At 33.1% G+C, this 21,359-nt stretch overlaps 1 protein-coding gene across 1 annotated transcript in view; it reads right to left on the bottom strand.

Moving 5' to 3' along the window:
• Positions 1-10,224: 10,224 nt before the first annotated feature.
• The window catches only part of CAPZA2 (capping actin protein of muscle Z-line subunit alpha 2), a 33,262-nt gene continuing 22,127 nt past the window's right edge, over positions 10,225-21,359 (bottom strand). Inside the window, exons 4-10 of the mRNA XM_003771543.4 lie at positions 20,100-20,163; positions 19,038-19,244; positions 18,448-18,527; positions 15,267-15,345; positions 14,299-14,370; positions 12,778-12,840; positions 10,225-11,623 (exon numbers count right to left, since the gene is read on the bottom strand). Of these exons, the coding sequence (XP_003771591.1) occupies positions 11,483-11,623; positions 12,778-12,840; positions 14,299-14,370; positions 15,267-15,345; positions 18,448-18,527; positions 19,038-19,244; positions 20,100-20,163 (706 nt within the window). The 3' untranslated portion in view covers positions 10,225-11,482. The remainder of the gene's footprint in view (positions 11,624-12,777; positions 12,841-14,298; positions 14,371-15,266; positions 15,346-18,447; positions 18,528-19,037; positions 19,245-20,099; positions 20,164-21,359) is intronic.

Below are 21,359 nucleotides of genomic sequence, written 5' to 3'. Positions count from 1 at the left end.
AAGAAGGAAAGAATAGATGTTGGAATAGTCAATAAATAAATATCTGCCTTTAATAATAGCTATCATAATAATGGTATTTACATAGCACTTTAAGATCTACATAGCATTTACATATACATTCTCATTTGATCTACCAATAACCTTGGGAAGTAATACCTCATTTTATAGAGGAGAAAATTAAAGCTAAGAAAAGTTATATTACTTCAAAAAGTAAATTTTCTTCGAAGCACACTTTAATGAAATGTGCCCAGTCAACTTATGAAGAAATATAGACAACAAACTAAAGTGTTGAATTAAAGTCAACGAAAGATCAATAGGAAAGTCAGAAAAGTGTTAGTTCCCATTTCCCACAGTCTCAGCCATTTGCTTTCTCAATTCCAGACTATTTTTTTATGAAAAAGTTCTAGAAATAGTTTCCCTCAGTTTCAGGATTTCTATTGGGAAAACTTTCTTGATTATATTCCCTCTCCTTTAATTTGAACCAAAAGCTTCTACTTACTCAGTTCAACTAATATAACTTTAACATCATTTTATATCAATCATCATATTGCCCAAAAAGTCCCATATCTCAAGTTAGATTGATTTAATTTTCTCATTTAACTCTTCCTTGAACCAAACTATTACATATTCTTTAACACATTATATATAATTTTAAAAATGTTTGGAGGCACATTAAGGTTATGGAAAGAGTTGCCATAGAAATGGACCAAATGAAAATAAACTTCCCCATATTCAAGCCTCTTTTTAAAGCTATGAAAGAATTTTATGACAGACCACAGATGAATAAAATGTTATGAAATAGCATGTTGTAATAATGAGTAGATATAATATTGCGTAAGCAATAATTTGAGGGCCCTCCTTTAGAGGAGTGGTTTTCAAATTGTTTATTGGTTTCTTCTTTCTTATGCACAAAACACTTGCTGAAGAGTTTTGTGTATAAAGAAAATTAAAAGTAAGTATGTAAACTGTTAAATTTATCATAGCTCAAACTAGTACTTTAAGCTATTCAAGAAAATGAAAGTAAGTGCTGAAAATGTACCCATACCTCTTAAAATGCTGGCATCCAAATATGGCTGGAGATGCATTGAAAAGAAGGAAATGATCATGCCATGTGATTTTTAGGTGAAAGAAAATTATAGGGAATTGCTACATGTTATTACATTGCTACATTGCACTTTTGGCCTGAAAACATTCTCAAATTTTTGTAAAAGTAAAATATAGCTCTTCATTTAGACAATCACCTAGCATGAAAATCCTTCAACTATTTAATAATTACCCAATAATTTGTGGTTTACAAGCTAAATTGGAAATAATCAACAGAAAGAATAGATTGGCAGTAAGAAGGATCAGGAAAAGTTTCTCGTGGAACATGGGATTTTATAATAATGATTTCAGTTATAATAAGTTGAGAATCCTAGGCTCTCAGAGTTGAATGATACCTCAGAGCTTAGTTTAGTTCAGGAGAATGTTTGGATTCAGAGGAAATGAGTTTGAATTCCAAGTATTTCACTTGCTATTTGTGTGACTTTCACTGTCATTTTATTCAATCTCTCTAGGCCTTAGTTCTTTTGCAAACTGAGGGGGGTGGGGATCAGGCTAGATTACCTGTAAAATCCCTACCAGCTCTAACTCCATGGTCTAATTCAACCCATACCTGAAAAGGGAATTCCCTTCAAAAAGGCCTGCCAAATAACCCTTCCACAAATGGGTAACTCCCTGAGATAGCCCATTTTACTTTTGGTTGGTTAAGATAATGAAAGAAGTTTTTCATGATATTGAACTGAAACCTGACTTTCCTTCATCTAGACACTATATTTATATAAATTAAAGCCTTCCAGAGACAAAGCAAAGGGTTTCAGTTTTAAAGCTAATGTATTGGGCCATTTTTCCTACTTCCTGTTTTTTCTGCTTTTCAAAGTACTTATCAGCAAAGCTTCCCATTATTCTTCTGAAATAGAAATTGTAACTTTCAGAATGTCTAGAAATTGCCTTCAACTTTTTATATGACTCCTTAAATAATGAAAGCCCAGCTTGATTGTCCCTTTCTTTGAGTATATTTTCAAATCGCTAGAATTTTTATTAGAAAAGGAAATGGCTTTAGTATCTTTGCCAGGAAAACCCTGAACGAAGTCATGAAGAATTAGATTCAACTGAAATGACCAATGAACTGAAATGAACAATGAAGATATGGACACCTAATATAGGAAAATGATTAACCTAACACCTAATATACACAGCTTGTTCCTTACCCTTGACTCTAGAAATTCCCCAAATTGTCTGTTCTAGGTTTGGTAATCTGGAAAGAAAATCCTAATAAATTCTATGCCTATTTAGGCTTCCATGAATTCTTAATTGAATGAATGAATAGTGATATTAATACACAAGAGTTTCCATTGCATTTTAAGGTTTATAAAGCATTTCACAATTATATATCTTTTAAATTTCAACAACCCTGAGAAGGAGGTGCAATTACTATTTTAACTTTATAGATTAGGAAACTGAAGCAGGCAGGTAAGCGACTTGTACAGGATCACACAGTGTCTGAGAAAAATTTTGAATTCAGATTTTCCTAATTTTAAGGCCAACTCTCTATGAACTGTGCCTTCCAGCATGAAAGATTATGTGGGATTGTATCATGGTTTATTGGAAAGAGAACTGAATTTTGGAGTCAGGGTAGCTGGATTCTGTCATTTATTGTCTTTGACAGTTAGGTGATAAGATCACTACCTATATGGACAGGAAGATGTATTCAAATGTGACTTCAGACGGTTACCAATTGTATGATCCTGGCCAAGTCACTTAACCTTTACTTTTGTAAAATGATAATAGCACCTGCCTCTTAGAAATGTGTGTTACATAAATGCTAGTTGTTGTAATATTGTGTGGCTCACGTCTTTTGTAAGTAGCTTTTTTTGTTTGTTTTTTTCATCTCTAAAATCAAGGAGATGGACTAGGTGACTTTTTTAAAGGACTCTAAAAATCCTCTGCTACTGTGACTCGTCATATTTAATACCCTGAAATTATTTGTGTTTTTCTCTTCTGAAAATAAACAGGCAAACATTAGGCTAAATTAAGGGAAATACCATGAATATTTTATTTTAAGCAAGATATTTTACAGTGTCTCACAATATCCTTGTCAACAAGGTAGATAAATATGGATTAAATAACTATAAAATTAGATGGGTTTTGAACAAGTTGACCTAAAGAGTGGTGATTTATCTGTTGATGTGAAACTCACATGACTTCAGTGATCATTTTGGTACGGATTATTCTTCAGTACATACATCCATTTTAGATATCTTTGCTCCAATATTACTTTTCCTTTTTCATTGACTCTGGAATTATTCCTATCTCATTGGAGATCTCTATTACCCATATGGAGGAAAATAATACAGTAGAACTAATTTGCACTAAAATGTGAATGACAAAGTATCTTTGCTTCCCCTTTAAATAATGATTACATTTATAGTCAGGCACAAATAGTCCATATGAATATTTGGAGTGGAGATGTCTCTAAATGTGCATATCTCAACATTTATAATAAAGAACAAATGGGAGGGGGTAAATAATTCAGCAAAAGTAACCAACTCATCAACCAAGCTTAATTGCATATATAATTTTCCATATCCATTGTCCCCTACTTTTGCAAAGAAGAGAAATGGGTACATTTTCATCTCTTTTTGGAAGAGGCAAGCTTGAAAATAATTTTAAACTACCTACTTCAAAGGATTGTTGTGATTATCAAAAACAATCCTGAAGAATAAGTGAACTTTCTAATGCTTTAAAAGACTCCTGAAATCCTACTCCTTCATAATACTTGACTGGAGAATTTCCAGCTGCCTGTTCCTGTTTGGTGTTTATATAAAAATATCCATATTAAGTAGTTCTTGCTGATCTTTTTCCTCCCTGACCTCCAAGAGCACTTATCTGAATCATAAATGCTGGCACTTGATCTTTGACCGTTTTATGTAGTCCTGAGCAAATCCCGTAATCTTTGGGAATCTGTATCCTATCATAAAAAATGAAGAGGTTGGATTAGATTGTCTGTGGTCCCTAACAGTTATAACAGGATATGATTTTATTATATCTAATTTCCTCAACAAAAATATAAGTCTTTCAAGTAGAACCTGTATTTTCTTATGGTGCTAGGCACATATTTATCAAATTAAATTGATCTACTGCAGCCTTTTAGAGATAACATCTGTTTCAACCCAACCCAACCCAATCCAATGAGTATTATGCCCCTGCACCATGTGTAAAACACAGTGCTAGGTACTGGAGATTGCAAAGGTGAGTTTTTTTTTTAAGAACAGTTACAGTCTACCAGGAAGAATTTTGTTGTTCAGTTGTTTTAGTTGTGCCCAACTCTGTAATCCTGTTTGTTTTTTGTTTTTGATAAAGATAGTGGAATAATTTGTCATTTTACAATTCAATTTTATAGATGAGAAAATGAGGCAAGGTTTAAATGTCCAGGTTCACACAGCTAGCATCAAAGGTTGGATTTGAACTCACAAAGATCATTAATTTAATATAAACAAAATTATCCATTTTACATCTCATAATGTTCTCTATCTCTTATTTGGTAATAAACCTTCCTCATACATCTGACAGGTAAACTATTCCATGTTCTCCTAGTTTGCTTATGATATCACTGAGGAGCCCCTTGTGTGGGAATCCCTTCCACCAAAGCAGATCTATGATTTAGGAAAGTCCTACAGAATTGCATGAAACACCTAGAAGTGTCATAAGTGGGGAATTTAGATTCTCCAGATTCTAGACCAACCATCCTTTACCATGATATCTATATTTTAATAAGACATACAATAGATATTTTTTCATTCTATAGAAAAGTTCTAACAAGTTATCCAAATGCTTTATGCTATGGAAACATTAAGAAAATATTATTCAGCTATTCTAGAGTAAAATGGGAATTGCTAAATGGAGAGTGGGGGGAGGGAGAGGGAATTAATTAATTCCTCCCCCAGTTCTTCACAGATAGAATAAAGCAACTCTTTTATGGCACATTTGAGATTCAAATGGCTAAGCAGACATTTATCAAGAAGCAACCAACCTAAAATATGTGTTAATGAAAGTATATTAGATTAGTGTGAAATTATGATGGAAGTCAAGGAAAAGCAATTTTTCTGGCACTCTCCAAGGGGGAGGGTGTTAAATTTGGATCACATCCTAGTTATCCTTGACTCATCTCCTTCATCCCTCCAAAATCCAAATTATTTATGAAGTGTTATTGATTCTGTGTCCTCAATATGTTTCCACCTCTTCAAGTGCAACGACCACCATAGTTGTTTAGATATCACCCTCACTTGCCTAGACTATTAGAAGTCTCCTAACTGGACTCTGTTTTTCCTCTTTTGTAATTTATTGCGCAAACAGCTGACCAAAAAACCAAAACAAAACAAAATAAAAAAATCAAAACTCCAAACCCAAAAACCACCTTCCTGAAGTACAAAATCTAAGCTTTTTACTCTCAAGAATTTTAGTAATTCCCTCTTTCTTCTAGTTTAAAACAAAAATTCCTGAGCTTGACATATAAAACTCCTAATCATTTTGTTTCAGCCTACCTTTTCACTCTCATTTTTTAATACTTTACTTTATGCAGGACACTGTTGCATTTCCTTTCTCACCTCAGTATCCCATAACTGGAATGTATTGTGTCTTCTCTCCCTGCTCCTCAGACCAGGTATGATTCCTACAATAGGAAGCATTTCCTATTCCCCTTAGTTTTGCTTTTTCCTTTCAGACTATTACTCACTGTGTGACCTTAGGCAAGTCATTACAACTGTTTGCCTCAGTTTCCTCATCTGTAAAATTAGCTGGAGAAGGAAATGGCAAACCACTCCAGTATCTTTAAACCAAGAAAACCCTAAAATGGGATCACAAAAAATTGGACACAACAAAAACATCTCAATCCGAATCAAACATTTTATCTACTGCACTGAATCAATCTATGGTACACTTTATGTTAACTAAAATAGCACAGGGTTATATGATGTCTTCCTACATATTATTGACATTTTAATCTCTCAGGTTTTTAGGAGAGGAAAGTCTCATAAAGGTTTTACAAGTGTTTTTCAGATTCTTCAAATTGACATAAGACAAATGTATATTTAGGCAAGAGCTGAAAAAAAAAATAGCCCTGAAAAGCACTGAGAAAGGTAGTGCAAATAATATTAGTTCCATTTGGCATAAATGAAAAGCAAAATAGAGAGAAGTGACTATAATACAGTGGAAAGAACAATAATAGCTGTGCAGTTAAGAGGATTCAAATTCAACATCTGAAACTTAACATTGTGACAAATTAATTAAATCTCCCTTTGTCTTGGTTTCCTTTAATGTAAAAGGGAGCTGCATTAGCTGACCTGAGTCCACTCTGGTTATATCTATGATACCATAACCCAACAATGTTAGTATTTCAAGCAAGGACTTGAATCTAGTCTTGGAATTCCAAATCTACTGCTTTTCCTTATACCCCATTTCTTTCCTTCTTTTTTAAAATTAAAGATTTGGCTGCTTGCCCACCCTCACTAATGGGCTATGAATATATGATGTAAATGGTTTTAAGGGCCTGAAAACACTATCTTTAAATTTCAAAGCAATTCAGCTTTATAGCAAAACATTCACCATAGCTATTATGATGATGAAAACTATGAGGTAATACTAAAAAGGCTTAGTGGAAATTTTCTTTTTAAATTTTCCATTTTACTGGTTGTTTTGGTTGGTACTATTACAAAGGTAATGAAATTAAAATTTAAGGTCTGTATCTGGCAGTCTAATATTGCTGGGTTTCATATGCAAAGATAGTTTCTGATTCATCAGTTGTTCTTTGGTCCTGATGTACTCCCACCAAAATTATGGCAAGTCTGTATGTTCAATTAGCTAAGAACAGCTGGATGGTGCAATGGATAGCATACTTAGTCAAGTCAGAAGATTTGAATTTAAATCCCATCTCAGATATTTAGTAGCTGTTCATTCCTGGGCAAGTCACTTGAACTTATTCACTTTTTACTTCATCTATAAAATGAGCTGTTGGGGGAAATGGCAAACCACTCTAGCATCTTGGCCAAGGAAACCTCAAATAGGGTCACAAATAGTTGGATAAAACTGAAATACCTGAACAAAAGATTTAAATTTCACTTGTGATGACATAAGAACTGGCTGACGTTGGTCATAAAGCAAGTAATGGATTACTATAAATCCTGGTTCCCCCTTCATCATTCGTCCCGATGAAGTGGCTTAGCCTTTCTCTTCCTTTCCTACCAAGATAACAAAGTCCTCTCTCCCAGGCATTTTGACTCAAGGAGTAAAAACTGCAGCTGCCTTTTTTGACACAGCTTCCGTGTTGGAATACACGGGAGCCACCTGACAGTGGCTGCTGGAGATCCAATCCAGACCATGGATCTTCTCTTGTGAGAGGATGATACAAGGAGACTGAGGCAGTTGCATTGTGACCTGTCTTCTGCCTCCAATTTATCTCATTCCCAGTCAGCAACACCGGTGTCAGCAAAAGCTACTCTGCAACTCCTTCCGATGCTATGATCCACAGCTGTGGAGGCTCTCGAAGAATTGACCGGTCCCTTAACACTTCCTGGCAGCTTAAGGGCACAGAAAGGCCCACTCATGTGGAGTCCATACCTTTGAGACTTGGCAAAAGCATCTGAACTGCACTCAGCTGACCACGTCCATTTCTATATGCAAGTGAAGAGGGCCCAGCTACCCAAGTACAATAGTATGCTTATTGAATATCCTCTATGTTATGGCTAAGTGCATGTTTTGTTAACTTTTGAATGCCCATCTATCCCACAGCATATTTTAAACATTGTCCAACTAAGCTAATAATCTATGCATTCATATAGTGGCCACCTAGTTCATTATTTTTGTTGCTTCTGATCATTTACTTTTTTAAGGAAAAATGATGCACTATCCCTAGGTTCATTTTCTTTAGACATTTCAGATACAATCAAGTATAATATAAAATTCAAAGCTGCAATGATCTAAAAGCCCAAGTGTTTCAGAATTATACATTTTCATGTTGTGAAACAATCAAGATCAGCTTTGCAACATCACTAATGCCCCAAGCGGGGTCTGCCACTGACAAAAACTACACTGAAAATGAGGACTCAGGAGGTAGCCCCAATGTGTATTTTTCCAAAGAAAACATTTTGGAGGCTTAGAAAAAATTTAACATCGAGACATTTCAATATGATGACATAGTTTTATTAAATCCAGGAGAGCAGGAATTCCAGACTTGGTTCTTTCTCAGGAACTAGAGTTTTCCATGCTTAGTTATTGTTTCCTTTGTAGAATCCTCCAGGTTGTTTTTGAAGAGGCAGAAGCTACTTTATCTCCTATTGCTGTGTGCATCCAACATGAGAGGCAGGAGATACCTACCATTGCCACCACCACTGTTCTGCTCCAAAACTCTGCTGTACCCATAGATCCTTATCAGGATTATCTGGAGAATGGCAAAGGGAAGGGACCAGTTGCAGCTTGGGGCTGGAGGCCTTCACCATATGACTTTCCTGGCCTTAGCATCAACTTACTGGCATACTGTAACAGACACTGTCCCACAGCTAAGGACTAATGACCACTTTTGCCATGAGACCTTCCTTTTCACCCTCAGTCTACTGCATTGTTCTTTGCTACTTACAGAAACCCACATATCTTTCCTTTCTCAATTTATCAGCTTTTTTTTTCCTCCTTAACACAGTCAAACTCTGAGTCATCTCCACCATGGTTGTCAAACACAAATACAAATGGGGACTATGAAATCATATATACAGATCTTTGCAGTGGCACACTGACTTAGAAAAACCACTTATCACCTATGCTCTACTTTATTTTTATCAAATATTTTCCAGTTTTTTATGTTGCCAGCTCCAATGACTGTGTTCAACACTTCTGAACTACCCAGCCTTCGCTCCCTTTTCAATCCATAAAATTCTAATTTTCAACCCCAACATTCTGCTGAAATTACTGTCAATAGCTATCAGCTATTTCTTAACTTTTGAATTTTATAGAATTTGTACTATCTCTATTCACCCCCCCCTCCCCCCCCCCCCGACCCTTCTGCTGTCAGATCCTGTTCATTCCCTTTTCCTGGATACCTTCTTGGGTTCTTTTATTCTCTTTTGATTCGATTTATAAATGGCTGCTCTTTCTCAGGCTGCTTTGCTGGATCATCCATTACTCGAACCCCAAGGTCCTCAGTCTAGTGTTCCCACTCCTAGTGTCCCCTTTTCCTCTGTGCAATGTCTGAGTGGTATTATAAACTCCCATGGATTCAATTAGTTCTGTGTAAATCACTATTAAGTCTACATAGATTTCTCTCCTGAATTAGTAATATACCACTAGTTGTCTATTAGACATAACCAATCTGTTCATGTCTTGTCTGCAATGCAAAATGTCCAAGGCAGAACTAATCTGCTCACCAAGCAACTCTCCTTTCAAGCTTTCTGGTGTTGTCAGAAGGCTCCACCATCCTCTTAATTATTAAGGTTCGTAGCATTTATAGTCATATATAGACACAGTCCAGTCATCCTGGACTCTGATCACATTCTTAAATACATCCCCTTCTCCTCACTCACAAGTGCACCACATTGTTTTAAGACAGCAGTCATTAGTTCTTACTTGGAATATTATAATACTCTCTTAATTGGTCCCTTAGTTTCCAGTTTTTTCCTTTTTTAATCCAAGCTCTACATAGCTGCCACAATAATCTCCCTAACACAAAGGTTTCCAAATGTTGTTTACCTACTCCAGAACCTTCAATGGCTCCTTATTACCTCTAGAATAAAATAAACTCCTTACCTGACATTTAAGATCCCATACAGCTGGTTTCCAATTTTCCTTTCTTACTTAACACTATTCAGCTTTAGGTACTTGATACTTAACACATTAGACTATGTTATTCCCTAAATTTAACATTACATCTCATGCATCTTTTAGCATCTATGGCTAGAATTCCTTCCTCATCACTTAACCCTGTCAGACTTAGCTGATTTGCTACTTCCTCTTGAAAGCCTTCTTTACTCCTTAAATCTGCTCTCAGTTGTCAGTGCTCTTACTTTATGTGCAAACTCAATGCCCAGTACTTCACACACTGTAGGTATTTAATACACATTTGTTGACTTAAAATCCTCTTAGAGGAAGATATAAAAGCAAAAAAAAAGATATATGTTTACAAAGAATTAAAACATCTATACATTTCAAGCTAATGAAATAAGTTTATTGTACATAATAAAAGTGGTGTTTCTTAAAAAAACATTTTCCAGCTCCTGGAAATCTGCAGAAGATGAGGAAAGGATTCCACTCTCAAGCAAAGTGAGTGTTGGTTTAGTTGATGAAATCATAAATCCATTCCAATCTCTACAGCAAATGCTAATAGTCACCACAGGCTTAAAACTCCTGTAGCTAAGCATCAATAAATGTATTTTTAATATTACAAACATGCTTATTAGCACAGGAAGATGGAAAAATGTAGAATGTTACAGCACACCATATGTACTCCCAGCTTTTCTAATTTACAACCAGTGAAAAGCCACAACATCCAGAGAAAGTATTTTAAAATAGTATATGACTCACCAGTAAGTGACTTTCTGGTCAAATAAATAGGAAAATTTTCATTTTAATGTCACACTGAATTTTAGTACATTTTAATCCAAGGGAAAAATCTGAGACATGGTCATAAGTACAAGGTTATATATATTACAATCTGCCTTGTTATAATACATTTGTGGCTGTGTGATAAAATGTAACTTGAGGGCAGACAGAATCCAGACTCAATTGAGTAACTGTCACAGGAAAGAAGGCATTAAATACAATTCTGAAGTAAGTATTTTTGTTTAATTTCAAAATCTCAAAATAGCATTAGATCTTGGCCTTGTTTAAAAAAAGTTTAGTTAAACACTAAGCTAGCTAAATAATTATCTTGAAAGGTTTAAACATAATTAATATAGAAAATGCTTTCCCTCTAAACTCAATCTTACATACATGGAAGAGGAAAGGTAGACAATTTCTTCAGCAGCATATATGGCTAAATCCATCAACCACCTTAAACTAGAAATGGTCATGAAGGACCCCATTAAAAAGAATCTGGCAAATTTCAAAAAAGTTATCCACTTCATAAAAGACATCAATTAAAGGGTTATTACATCAAGCAAATATAGTTTTCATACACTTTAATTTTTCTTAAACAAAAACTAGAGGTATCCCTCTCTTCAGCATAAGAAACAATACTTCAATCCAATGTGATTTGCAACCCTCTTTAAACATAAGGAAACAAAAAATTGAAAAACAAAGATTGATTAGCTAAGCCTCGTGCTCTAACCAAACTACTTAATTACATTGATTTTCAATGGCAAAAGCCCATGCTGAATGGGCAACTTGACAGTTTTGAATACTTTTGTAATAGTTTTATTTTTATACATGGACACTAAAATGATCCGGTCATGCAGTGTTCATTTTAAGCATTCTGCATCTCTTTCCCAATTTTGTAACTAAGGATCTTATTCCAGTCAATCTTGGTGCGTGTAACTGGCAACTGTCGACGTAAGGCTTTGAAAGTAGTGTCCGACATAGTCTGATAATTCTCACTGATGGCAGTCTATTAAAAACAGAATAGAGCTAAAGTTATAAAGGAAAATAAAAGAAGAATAATCTATAAAACAGATGTTCCCCCTACTCCCCCTCCCAAAAAAATACTAGTGTTGTTCATATGTCAGTATATTGGTTCATTGCTCCAAAGTGGATACATTAAAATATGAAAATGTTTTTTAAAATGATAGAATGAAAACTGATAGAAAACAGCTAAAGAAATGTTAGTATTTTGAATAATAAATTTATGGGAAAACATAATATTCCTGATTCTAATCATTCACAAATAATTTAAAATTTTATTCCTGAAAAAGATTTCAAGTTTCTTCCTGTATATAATTAAATAATTCTAAATTATAAACCAAAAGTTCAAGTTCAACAACATTGTCTGGACATTGATTAATTAATGTAAGATGTGGGGTACAAATGTAATCTGAGTGATTGAGGGAATTAATTACTTTCCATAAGCAGACTTCCAAAATTAAAATAATTTGATCATCTTGAAACAAAATGCTATTACATTTTATGATTTCTTTTGAACTATAAATTAGGATGTATTAAAAAGGCAACATTTTCTTTTTTTTTTTAATTTTGCAAATAATATATCAGTTTAAAGGAATTATTAAATACCTATACTATGTGTCTGGCACTGTGCTAGTATTAGAGTCAGAGATACAAGTTCAAAGAATGAAAACAATCTTTATGTATGAGGATCTTAAAATAGTATCAGAATTGTCTGGTATCTATTTTTTGAGTGGACAGCTACATAAATTTACTTATATATCTGAACAAGATATCTACTTACGTAAAAGAATTTAAAACTGGGAATTAAACTAGGTTTCAATACTACTTCCCATTCCTCAATATTGCTAGTTTTTGAAAATCTGAACCTTTGTTTAATGTAGTAAGGAACTTCTTATTAAGCAATTTTCTAGATTTAGATCAGCCTCTCCCCTCCTCTGCAACTTACAGGGCCTTTAGCACTGAGTGGGTTAAGTAAACTGACAAAATTATAAACATGCTTATTACCACAAGAAAATGGAAAAATGTAGAATTTAGAATTATTCTCTATAGTCATACAATTAAAGTCACATGGGCTCACATTTTTCAATGTCCTTATCCAACAATAAATACAAAGTTATTCAGTTATACTGAAAATCATACCTGATATTCATTTTCTGCTGCTTCTACAATCTTTATAAATTCTTTTGCTGTTTGGACTTCATTCTAAAAGAAAAATAAATCATAAAGTAAGCTTTAAAAACCAACTATTACTTGATGATGAATTAAAATATTATAGCTAATAATAAGATCAAATGATTCAACAAATCACCTTGATGGACATTTAGTTTAAATACAAGCAACCAAATCAGCTTTAAACTTTCTCTCCCTCCTCTGAAATTCCAGAGCACAGTGTTCTCTTATCACATCTACCCTGAATTAGGATTTTTTTTTTTTGGTAGATTTTACTTCCCTCAAAGACAAGAAGGCAGGGGTTATTCCTCTTCTATGTTAGCTTCCACTATGCACAAAAAATATGCTCAACAAATAGTTGTTAAAAGAATGAATGGTACAGAGAATGAGGTAATATCATTGGTTAATTTACATTAGGAGATATTTTTAGAAGGCAATATAACAATCATAACACAGAAGCTTATATACAACTTGAGTTAAGTTTTACTAGTGAAGCATTAGAAAAGAAAACAAAATCATTTTTAATATAAAACATACAACTTAATATTCTATGTTTTGGTTAACAACTCACTTTAATGGAATATAAAAAAATAGTATTTTCTTTTCATAGGATGAAGTTAACTACTCTAAAAGTGATATAGACCATTAGACTGTGAGGTCCTTGAGAGCAGTGACTGCTTTTTCCTTCCTTCATGTTTTGCAGTGTTCAGCACCAGGTCTATCATAAAGTGGACATTTAATAAAACATTCATTGACTTTAACTTACTTTCACATAAAGATGTTTTATTTTATCCAATAAAACCCCTCACCTAAACCCTTAGAAATTATACACAAAATAAAGTGCAAAATTGATATTACACAACATATTCTTAAAGTGCTATAATAAATGGCAGGTATTATTTAGCTACTATAAATTGAGGCATAAAATAGGAGAAAGAAATTCAAAGAGATTCACCCATTATATACAAAAGTGGGTTCAAAAGCTTTAATAAAAAAAAAAATCCTGTTTAAAAAAAAAAGTATTCAATTATTGCCATAAATAGTGTGTTAACTTGGGTCCAAGTGGAAAAAAGGTAGAATATAATCTTGTTCCTGCAGATGTTTCTATATTGGTGGATGATATTGTGCTAATTACACTCAGAATATTACAATACAGTTGCAACAGGAACTCACAATTTATAGAGCTTTAAGTTTTATAGGATACAGGATTATTCAAGAGAGATTATCCTAACATCCATAGAGGAAAAAATAAATGGATGTAAATTACTGTTATATAGATATACGGAAGGTTCGTCCACTAATTCAATATATCAACAAATAACATTGATGATTATTACAGATGGATAATATAATCTGAATCCAAAAATGAGGAGAAAAAATGTGTACTGAGCTATAGGCTATGTAAAAGCAGAGGGATAGGCCTACCCAGGGCAGTTTGTCTATTCCTGATGAGAATAGTGATCCATTAGACATTGAAATATAGCTACTTACAGACACTGTTAAAGATTCTTGTATGTCTTTATGGCTCACTAGTTGAACATTACCATCTTCATAATAGTGAACCTATTTAAAGAAATTATAGCAATAGCATTACAGTATCATCAAGACAGGAAAGAGTGTTTGCTTATTTTTTATTATTTAGATCATAAACAATTGCAGGTAAAACAATGAACTTAGATAAATTTAATTCCCTATAAAAGTTGTTCAAATAATGTTCTATGAACTTTAGAATTTTCACTAAATGCCAAAAGTCAATTAGCAAAACATTCACACTGAGTTATAAAATATTCCTTGAGAAACTATAGAAGTTATTCAAGGAATAATGCTTAAAGCTCTGTTTATTATAACCTAAGGAGCAGTGGAATGGGGGTATATAGTAGTTCCAGAATTATCTGCGTAGTACTGGAAAAGTGACTTTAGTTTTCTAAGTTTCCTATTAATACAATTAGGGAAGATGCTGTGATCTCCAAAGTACAAACGCGCCTTTGCCATCCTACCACAAATAAATTATATGAGAGCTGAAATCAAATGGTAGTTTTTAATTTTATAGGTTTTAAGACTTTGTCAGCTCTGCCCAAAACAAAGAGAGGACCAATATCAAATTGTTTAATGTAAAGAAATGTAAAGTAGTTAAGAATGTCCGTTATTTTTCTATACTAATCTATACCAGAGGTAACAGATTCAGTGCATGAGGCAAGTCCTATAAAAAAGTGATTATGACTGAACTAGATTAAAGTGTAATTGGCAAACATTTAACAAATAAAAAGACAACAGAACATGGGTAATAACAATTTGTGGTTTTCTAAGTCAATATGCTGCCCACTAAATCATTTCTATTTGAGTTTGACATTAAAGAACTAAACCTAATAAGCTTAGTATTAAAATTTCTTCACTTTATATAAAATTGAATATATTTACTTTTAACTGTTATTCTAGCCAATTATGAATGGTAAACCTACCTGAATTTTCAAGATACCAACTACCTGCGTGGTAGAAGGAGTAATTGTAAACTTCCACTCTGATCTCCAACGACCATTCCTTAAAAAATAAAAATAGCACCATAAATAAAAATAGGGAAAATAACTGAATAAATTAAGTATCAAACATTAATTTCTTGCTAAAAATGGGTCATGTGTCTATGCATATGGGGATTATACATTATTTGTGTGAGACTACAATGATGTTATAATACTGGAAGAAAATATGGTTCAAAGGACAAGTAGGTGGTACAGTGGATATAGTACCAGGCTTAGAATCAGGAAGACTCATCTTCCCGAGTTCAAATCCAGCCTTAGATACTAGCTATGTGTTTCTAGGCAAGTCATATAACCCTGTTTACCAAGATTTATCTGTAAAATGAGTTGGAGAAGGAAATGGCAAACCACTTGAGTATCTTTGTCAAGAAAACATCAAATGGGATCATGAAAGAGTCAGATTTGACTGGAATGACACAACAAACAAGACATGTATGTTAACTCTGTGCCCAAGTAAACAAAGACTAATATGCCCCAAAGGTAAATGTCACAATTATATCAATGACTTTTCTCAGTCCTTATCCTTTGAATCCTCATTATGATCCTTGTGGGTTGACATAGATGATTACTCCCTCCTCCTAAATACTCTGTTCTCCCCAGATTTTTGTAACAAACCTCTTTCCTGATTCTTTTTTCCTACCTGTATGGCTACTCCTTCCTAATCTGTATTGCTGAATACCATTCATTTCTCATACTTTAATTATGAGCATACTCCAATGTTTTGTACAGGGACCTCTTGTCTTTCTACACTGTTCTTTGGTGATCATACCAGCTCTCATGCATTCAGTTATCATTTCTATGCAGACGACTCCCCAAATAATAGATGTATCCCCTAGCCTCTTTCCCCTGAACTCAATCATAAACTGCAACTTCTGTAAGCATCTATTTTAACTCAATATGTTCAAAGTACAACACATTATCTTTTCTCCCAAACCATTAATTCCCTATTTTACTTAGGGCACCACCATCCTTCTAGTCAGTCAGATTCACAAACTTGACTTTTACCTCTCTCTTAATAAGCTCAAGTTTTGTCATTTCTATCTTTCTGACTTCTAAGTTCATGCTTATTACCTCTTGCCTAGATTATTGCAACAAAACAAAAAACTACTAGATGATATTCCTGCCTTAAATGTTTTCTCTCTTCAATCCATCTTTCACTAAATAGATATTCTTAAAAATATAAGTATGACCATGTCACTTTCTGATAAATTTTGCAGGTACTTCATGATACAGATTTTATATATCTATATCTATTTATCTATCTATCGATATTCCTTGAGGGCAGAGATCATCACTAAACATAGTGTTTGGTCTATAATGTAGTAAACACTTTAACAAATGCTTTTCATATAAATAAAAAAAAGCTCAGTCACCTCTAAATTTTCAACATTATAAGAATAATACTATCTTACATTTATGTAGCACTTTAAGATTTACAGGTATTTTCCTTATAACTTTACTAGTTCCTTCAGGTATTGGAAAATATTATAAGTCCCATTTTATAGATGAGGAAACTGAAGTTCAGAGAGGGGAAATAACTTGGAAATTAAAAAAAATGTCTGAAAAAGAGGGTGCAAATCCAGGGCTCCTGATAACAAGTGTAATCTTCTGAATACATTATTAATTAACCATAAAATATGAGCTATGAAATAATCATTTTTATCTAAGTGCATTAAGCCTATACACTAAAAAGTAAAGCATACTACTTTTTTGTAAAGGTATAAATAGGCGTTAAGGATGAATGACTTATCCAATTTAATATATTTTATTGATGATGGCCCTGGACAAAGCACATACTAGACATTGGAAACATAGAAATCAATATGTTGTAGACCTTATAAGGAGTACATGCTAAAAGAATGGAATATGGAAGACAGACTTGCAAATAATTTTGACAATAAGAAAAGCTTTCATTCATCCAAAGCATGTGAGACATATTTAAGTCCTATGTGATCTGGCTGCCCAGGGAAATGTCAGCCTAAGTACACCATCAACTAACCCAACCTTCCTGGGGTTTTCCAAACCTTTCAGAAGAGAGTATTTAGGGGGCAGCTAGGTAGCACAGTGGTTAGAGCACCAGTCCTGAAGTCAGGAGGACCCGAGTTCAAATCTAACTTCAGACACTTACCACTTCCTACCTCTGTGACTCTGGGCAAGTCACTTAACCCCAATTGCTTCAGTTAAAGAAAAAAAAAGAAAGAGTATTTAGGAGGATGGAGGAATCATCTATGTCAAATAACCTACAAGGATCAAGTTGAGGATTTGAAGGATAAGGACTGAGAAAAGTCACAGTAACATTTGCCTTCGGGACATGTTAATCTTTGGTTACTTGGGCAAAGTGTTACTGAGATTAAGGATACATGTCTTGGTATTGTGTCCTTTCAGTTATATCTGATTTTTATTACATATGTCCTTTCAGGATCAAAGATCTGAGAGGAGGCCAACAACTTACAAAAGAAGTTACAAAACATTTTTCCTCAGGAGGCCAACAACTTACAAAAGAAGTTACAAAACATTTTTCCTCATCTTATACTACATCTCCCTAGATAACTTTCCCCTGAAACAAGAATTGATACTATCTTACAATTTCCTCCCCAATGCCATCATTTTAGATTTACACACAGTAAAAATGAACAATTATTATGTAATTAATATTTGATGTTTCCTAGGTTTTGTTTTTATCTTGGAAAAAGATGGTTAAGTTTCTCTCTTCCTGGTATAATCTCCATTTGGAGATAATTCTCTCTAAATATGATCACCCATTTATTATGTAATATATTTGTCCCTGAGGGCACTATCTATAAGTATACAAATTTTCAGGATTTATGACTCTCATTACAAAGTAATGCTGATTCTCATATATACAGATGCTTACATATATAAATACACACATACAGTCTATCTGTGTATACATACACACAGAGTCCTCTTTATATTTAAACTTGTATCTACCTACTCTTTCTGGATAGTTAAGTTGAATTATACCACACTTGAATTGGTGTTAGACATGCTTACTAATAAAAAGTGTTGTCAAGGATTAACAAAGTCATTGCAAAGGATTCAAACAATTTCTCCCTCAGTAACATTGAAGACAACTTGAACTTACCAAAAGTTCTTTGCTTGAAATTGATGACTTTCTATGCATGCAATAATGGTTTGCTGTCCATCAATAGTTTTACCATAAACCTTTGTTGTAAAGAAAATATGTGCAAGTTTCAGTTTAGGACAATCAAGTATCAGTCAATAAGCAATTATTAAATTATTCATAGAGTGCACAATATGCTGGTAGCTACATATGGTGGACAACAGAAAACAAATTCTTCAAAGTGTATCTTTTGACTTAAATCTGCACAAAAATGCTTTAACAAAGTCCAAAAAGCTGATAATTAAAAAAAAAATTCTTTATCATAAAATAAAGCAATTAAAAACTTACATAGAAAGATATAATTATTTAATCACTTAATAAAAAGAAAAAACATTTATGCCCTGCTATCACAAAATTTAAAACATAGATTTATTGTATGTTCTGTCTCACTCCCTTTTTGTGCTTAATATTTCAATCTATATAATGTATATAAGATTCCATTCCACTTGAGAATGTCACAGACTATAAAGATCTATCAATAAAAAAGGTCATTATACTAGTGTCACTTATGAGAAAATTGTTTAAGAGTATATTGTCTATTGCTTACTTACTGTGCAGACCCCATTAGGGTAATGTTCCTTTACATAGGCTCTCATGGCAGTTTCCACTGAATGTCTCCAAGATTCAATGGCATTTTCACCTTCATAGGGCCTGGGGTCAGTAGCTTCCTTTCTTAAATGATCAAATTTGAAAGAAACCCTATTTTTGGGATCCAGAAATTTTCCATTTCCTAAATCACCATGCTCTGTTATTAATACCTTCAATAAAAGAATAAATTTAGAAAAAAAATTATTACATCTCTAAATATATTTTTAAACATATTTATATATTTTGGTTTGCTTTCTGGGTTGTACAAATTGACACAGATTAAGTAAGTAAAACAAGAAGAATAATTATACAAAAACAGCAACATTATAAAGAAAAATAAATTTCAAAGACACAAGAACACATCAATCTCTGGATGTAGGATGAAAATATTTTTGATTTGTTTAAAATGTAAAAATGTTTTCCTATCTCATAGAGGATATCAGGTAAAAAGGCATGTATTTTTGTGGCTAAAACACAGTCCATGGATTTTTCTTAATTGTTTATAGTTATTTCTAACAAAGGTTTTTTTTTTTTTTTTTTTAACTTTTTCATCTCAAGTATTAATGGAAGTGGAAGGGAGAAAGTTAGCAATGATGAAAGCAAAAAAGGGGAAGCTATTTAAAAATGCAGAGGGAGAACATAAAGAATCTTAGAAGGAACTACAAATTAGCAGGGAAATTTCAAAATAACTTGTATAAAACACCTACAGAAACACACACACGTAGAGTTTTTCATTTTATGCTGTTTGCTTTTAAAAAATATAATTCAATATAGAAATTGTAAGCATTTAATAAAGACATTAATTATAAAAAACATAACAATAAATAATAAAATAAAACATGAAAAAACAAAATGGAGATTTATGGCATCACCTCTTTTAGGGTTCTGCTGTGTATACCAAAATGCTCTTTGAAATTTAAGTTCAGAATAATAATAATAAAAAAAATTCCATCATTTTATAACATCAATGATAAGTATACATCATTTGAGCATTTAAATTCTTTATGTTATTATTATCATCATACCTGTTCTTCATAACCTTCAATTTTTACTGGAGTAAACTGGTCCAAGTTATATTGTGCAAATGCACTAAAAAGGAAAAATAAAATAAAATTTAGTTTATTCTTTCAGATTAGATGTAATAAATAACGTATTCATATTCCATACAGAAAAAGAACTGAAGTCACACAAAAACTTATTAATAGGTGATCATAAATGATACTATTTCCAAATACACTGTAATCTTGAAGGTTAGTGATTTTTTACTTGAAATTTTTTCATTAAGAAAACTTAAAATAAGCCTTTTAATACAAAATATAAATTTAGATACCTTGTTTCTTACTTATTTAAAGACCTAAAAGAAAAAGGATTATTTAATGTAAAAATGGAATTTTCTATTAATTAGGTCTTCTGACTTGGTCTGTGTCTTTGAGACAGAATGAGGCTGGTGCTGAATCAAGACGAAAACAGTTACCCTTGGAGTGGCAGCCTTCCTTTGGAGAGTTCTTGACATTCTCCTGGAAGAAACCATCTGTTTTTGCAGAACCAGACTCCTCTACAAACAGTACTGAAAGTTGTTCTGATTAGTCCAGTTTTGCATTGAGCCAGATGGATTCAGTTTGGATATAGTATCCTGTAAGCAGCCTGGCATGGGAATCATTAGTTATCTAAATCTACTCGCCAGCTCAATTTGGGAGGCATCTAATCTGGTTCAATGTGAAGCACTGGAACTCATCCTGGAACTGAATGGAAATGATGTTTCTGTTCACTTAAAACATATGACATATTAATTTGATTGTTAACTTCATAACATGTCATAGTTGGAGATGTTGAATGTACAAAGCTCCCAAATACCTTTTGCAGGACATTATGATTTGTCTTATATATAACTGAATGATAGCTTTGTATCCAATCTCTCTCTCTTTTTTTTTGCTGAGGCTATTGGGGTTACAATTTGCCCAGGGTTACACAGCTAGAAAGTGTTAAATGTCTGAGGCCACATTTGAACTCAGCTCCTTGTCTTTAGGGCTGGTGCTCTATCCATTGCATCAACCAGGTGCCCCAACTCTATCTTTTTTAAAACTCTGGTTCCAGTTAAAAAAATTTTGTTCTTAATATTTATTATTTTTTAATTTATGTAAATTTGCTTTGAAACTGGGAAGAGTAAATGAGAAATAAATGAACAAACTGGTAATGCATAAAAATTTTAAAATTAGTGAAGACTTTTTTGAAATGATAAGAGTTAAAGAAAAAAAAAAGAACCAAAAAAGAACAATACAATTAAT

This window comes from Sarcophilus harrisii, chromosome 5, assembly GCF_902635505.1.
Source record: "Sarcophilus harrisii chromosome 5, mSarHar1.11, whole genome shotgun sequence".
NCBI lineage: Eukaryota > Metazoa > Chordata > Mammalia > Dasyuromorphia > Dasyuridae > Sarcophilus > Sarcophilus harrisii.
The sequence above is the reverse complement of the archived record's forward strand: the minus strand, read 5'-3'. Positions and strand labels throughout refer to the sequence as shown.